The sequence below is a fragment of the Microplitis mediator genome, chromosome 6 (assembly GCF_029852145.1).
Source record: "Microplitis mediator isolate UGA2020A chromosome 6, iyMicMedi2.1, whole genome shotgun sequence".
Classification (NCBI taxonomy): domain Eukaryota; kingdom Metazoa; phylum Arthropoda; class Insecta; order Hymenoptera; family Braconidae; genus Microplitis; species Microplitis mediator.
In genome coordinates this window covers 3,648,630-3,652,889 of record NC_079974.1, presented here as the reverse complement: position 1 = coordinate 3,652,889, position 4,260 = coordinate 3,648,630, and the positions used below count along the sequence as shown (strand labels likewise).

The window sequence follows — 4,260 nt, the reverse complement described above, 5'->3', positions numbered from 1 at the left end:
GAAAAAAAAATTTTTTATCATTTTTTAGAGGGGGCCGCTCTGCCCCACAAAAAAAATTTTTTTTTTTTAGAAATTTGGCAAAATGTCCATAAGTTTGTTCGAAATAGGACAAAAGTAAAGTGATCTTATGGTTGAAAGCCACAAAAAGTGATAATTGGCTTAGGGGGGCCGCTCTGCCCCACCCTCCCCTAATAAATTTTCGAATAAATTTTTTGTCGAATTGAGAAACAATTAAATAAACAAACCAAATTTAAAGCAAAAGTATCTACTCATTTATTATTAACTGATGTTTTAAAGAATTAATAAAAAATAAAGATGTAGTAGACATAAATAATTAACAGAAATATGTAGTCACATGAAGAAAAAAGGAATAAATCAAGCGCTCTTTTCAGATGGCCATAGTGAGGCTTTTTCATCATCGTAACACTTCATTATCATCATGACGCTCTCGCACATATAAGCGCCCTCTAAAAAAAGAAAATATACATTTAATTTTAAGGTTGTTGGGACAGTACCCCGAAAATCAAAATAAAATCTGAATTTTTTTTTCCCAAAAATTGAAAATGTAATTATATAAATTCATTATTTAAATTTAGACTGCACTTATCATTATTTTCGAACGAATCAATTCATTAATTCAATTAATAAAAATAAAAAATTAAATACTTTTGACTCAAGCATTTTTTTTCATAATGTAGATCTGACAACCTCGCTTCAAACAGCTGTTCACGTTGTTGATGTTGTTATTGTGATTCACACGTATAAAGCTATGAAGCTTATAATATCAACGTTTGTATTTAATTTATTGTTTTTATATTAATTTAAAAAATTTATAATAAATTAAAAAATGACTAATAGAAATTATTTTTACTGACTCAAAATTATTTTACTCCTGCTTATTATGGGTAATATTTTGTATTAATATGTTAAAAAAAAATGTTGGAAAATCCAAAAGTGCACACCTCAATCGCTCAATTTATTTTTAATCATTACTTTTATTATTATATAATATTGATATATTTTTTTTTATTATGAACTTTTATTCAACTTACAAATTATCAATTTGATTTTTTTATTTTTATTTCTTATTTTCAGTTTAATATTTTTTTACTAACATTTTTTTTTTAAATATCCCGCCTTGTTTTATCTTAAATGTCGCTTTTTTTTCCAAACATATTGATACGCTAGTGCTGCCACCAGTAGTTGATAAAGAGAAACAATGAAAAAAATAATAACAACAGTAAAAATAGCAGCTAAATTTTTCACGAAGAATCAGTTTTCACGTTTTTTATTAATTACACCGAAACAAAAAGGATTCAGATAGTAATTTTTGAAAGGGTTCTTGTGATCAGAAATACACAGATAATAAAAAAAAAACTAAGTCGATAAGTCTTGTTTTTCGAAAGTTATCGTGTTTAGACGAGTCCGAACACCACAATTGACGCACTGAGGACTTCGGACTAAATCATTTTTTTTAAATTAATCACATCATTAATCAAATATGGATTGCATTGAAAAATGTTCCTTAATAAATTTCCTTTAAAATGGTATATATCATTAACAACTTTGGTGTACTATAAAGAAAGTAGAGAGGATTTAAAGTCCGTGAAAGGGCCGAGAGTGAGAGAGTGACAGTAAAGCACACCTAACGCTTTCGCGATTGAGGTGTGCAATTATTTGTTTAATTTTTTCAGATTACCGCAATTACAAGTTTAAAAATAAAATACAAAACTTTCATAAAATATGATATGCATCTGCCGAAATAATCAGTTACACGGAGAGAAAAATATCGCCAAAATGACTATCCAATGTATCCTCAAATGACGTATCGTCAAAATAATGATTCGTATACCTAATTTAGGAATACTCTCATATTAATTTAATAATCTATAGTATCGTTGAAATAAAGATACGTATTTGAGTTAGGTTAAGTATTCGTTAATTTAATTTAACTATACGACGAATAGTCTTTGTAACGATATGTAGTTTCGTTAATATAGGTATCTGTATCGCCAGCGTGAGGATCCGTATAGCTAAATTGGCTATACGTATCATCGTTCTCGGTTGCCGGATGCCTAAATACAGAGTTTGCGCAATAGTTATGTCAGCGATTCATCAAATGCCTAAAATAAGGATACGGATCGTCATTTTGGCGATCCACTGTGAGGATACTCTGTATAGCTGAATTGGCTATACGGCGTATCGTTAAGTAAGATGACTATACAGCGTATAGCCAGAATAGCGATACCTATACTTAATCTGGCGATATTTTTCTCTCCGTGTATGCTTTTAATTTAAAAAGTTAGCGCGTTTTATTTCTTGCGACGTTGCCGCACTCATCTGAGTCACGTGAATAGATTATTTTTCATCATGGCGGGTAGATATTTTTGTGAATTTCCTGTGCTTCTTGTTAAAATATTTTTAAAATCATTTGTCAGAACACTTCTTAATTATTTTTAACGTATCCTACGATAGTTAACTAATAAAGAGAAAAGTTTTTTGATCTTTCTAAGGAGCAACTACATAACTCGATACAAGGGCATTTCGTCTTCGTTTCCTATACTCTGTATGTTAAATTACGATATTTCAATAATTAATAACACGAAAACTCTTCGTCAGATTTATAACATACTGAAAATTCAGATGTTTATCTAAATGTCGCAATAATGTCCGAACAACCTTAATACCTCGACAAAAAAAAAATCGAAGGAAAATAATTAAAAAAAAATAATTTACTCAAGTCTTTGCATTTCGTAATAACGGCGTCAATTTTGTCTGCTGGAAATTTGTCGGCCATCCTCTTGCGAGTTTTCTCTTCGTTCACTGTTCCATCCTCATTCATCTAACAACAGTAAAAAAAAAATAAAATTACCGTTTGATAACCACTAAAAATAATAAATTATTTGTACTAATGTTTATTACTTACGATTTTCATTTTCTTCATTATGCAAGTGTAGTAACACTGAATTCTAGGGACGTACGTTATCCAGTTGCCGACCGGAATATTGGAAACGTTGACTAAAAATAAATGAGTAATTATAGATATTTAATTTAATTATTTAATATTTTTAGGCAGATTTGAAGTGATCAAAAATTTTAAGTTACCGTCATTAAAACCAGTTTCATTTGCACAAGCTGTTCTGTATTCGTTCATCTTAGCTGCTTCATCGTCTTCATTGAGTTGGGCCTAAATTAAAAAAAAAAAAATAAACAAAATATTATTCGTGTCTTGAAAAAAAAAAAATATTAATAAAATCATTAATGTATTTGTAAGAATACCGAATTTTTTTTTTTGCAGTAATTAAATTTTTAAGGTGACGTGAGATCCCAAAATCTCCAAAAAAATTTAAATCTCAAAATTTCTATTTAATATTTAACTTATGTATTTTTAAATTCAAAATATTTATATAACTATCAAGTTTTTGGAAAAATTATAAAATACCTTTTTTGTAGAGAATCTGAAGCTCTACAAGAAAGGTCTCTTACGATTTTTTGCATAGAGGAACTAGAGAAGGGCAAAACGGGTTCTTTACAAATAAAAAGGTAAGTAGTGATCACAGGGACCATTTTTCCGAAAGTTTGAACTCATATGGAAATTTATGGGACTCTTATCACTCCTCTGTCGTGAAATAAAATGAAATACTTACTAGAGCACCAACAACGCAAACAGCGAATATAACAGCAAATATTTTCATTTTCGGTTGTCGTGTAAATGTAAATCAGTACGAAAGCTTACAAGATACTGAATAAATGAGCTGAAAAAATTATCTCTATTATATGGTGACGATTGAATATATTGTGCATCTATAAAGGCCGATCTTAGCATATAATAAAAAATAGTGAGGTCGGGTCACAGAAGATTAGTCTTGTAATTTTTGTTTTTGTTAGATGATAATGACAACTTATCTACTTATTTATCGTGTCTAACGCACACAATTCTTGTAAATTAATTTTAACAAAATATAACTGACGTAATTTATTTAAGTTAAAATTTTATTTTTTATTTTTCGGTTTATTTCACTAGTTATTTACTCGGTTCCACGCATTTTGATTTCCGGACAGAATATCCCCTGGAAAATTTATCTCTTGACGGTTGATTCTGAGGACTTGTCCGAAACGGTTTTAAAATTCGGTTGCATGGCGATGTGGCATATGGATGTTGAAAAGTCAGCCGTGTATACATAGATGGCATTTATTTACCTACGTGTAGACGTTAACTTACCATCTTGTAATAGATTAAATAACAATTAAAAAAAGTAT

The 4,260-nt window shown here is 29.3% G+C and overlaps 1 protein-coding gene across 1 annotated transcript; it reads right to left on the bottom strand.

Moving 5' to 3' along the window:
* Positions 1–249: 249 nt before the first annotated feature.
* On the bottom strand, positions 250–3,805 carry LOC130669414 (general odorant-binding protein 56d-like). The gene is made up of 5 exons (XM_057472316.1): positions 3,648–3,805; positions 3,106–3,187; positions 2,927–3,018; positions 2,737–2,842; positions 250–467 (listed from the first exon to the last, which is right to left on the bottom strand). Exons 1-5 carry the CDS (start codon positions 3,693–3,695, stop codon positions 376–378), a joined length of 420 nt encoding a protein of 139 aa, XP_057328299.1. The 5' UTR covers positions 3,696–3,805; the 3' UTR covers positions 250–375.
* Between the last annotated feature and the right edge of the window lie 455 nt (positions 3,806–4,260).

Coding starts and splice junctions, on each gene's coding strand:
- LOC130669414 (XM_057472316.1), bottom strand. CDS start 3,695: ATGAAAATATTTGCTGTTATATTCGCTGTTTGCGTTGTTGGTGCTCTA. Junction 3,019..3,105: donor TGAAACTGGTTTTAATGACG/GTAACTTAAAAT, acceptor ATTTATTTTTAG/TCAACGTTTCCAATATTCCG. Junction 468..2,736: donor TACGAAATGCAAAGACTTGA/GTAAATTATTTT, acceptor TTCTTTTTTTAG/AGGGCGCTTATATGTGCGAG.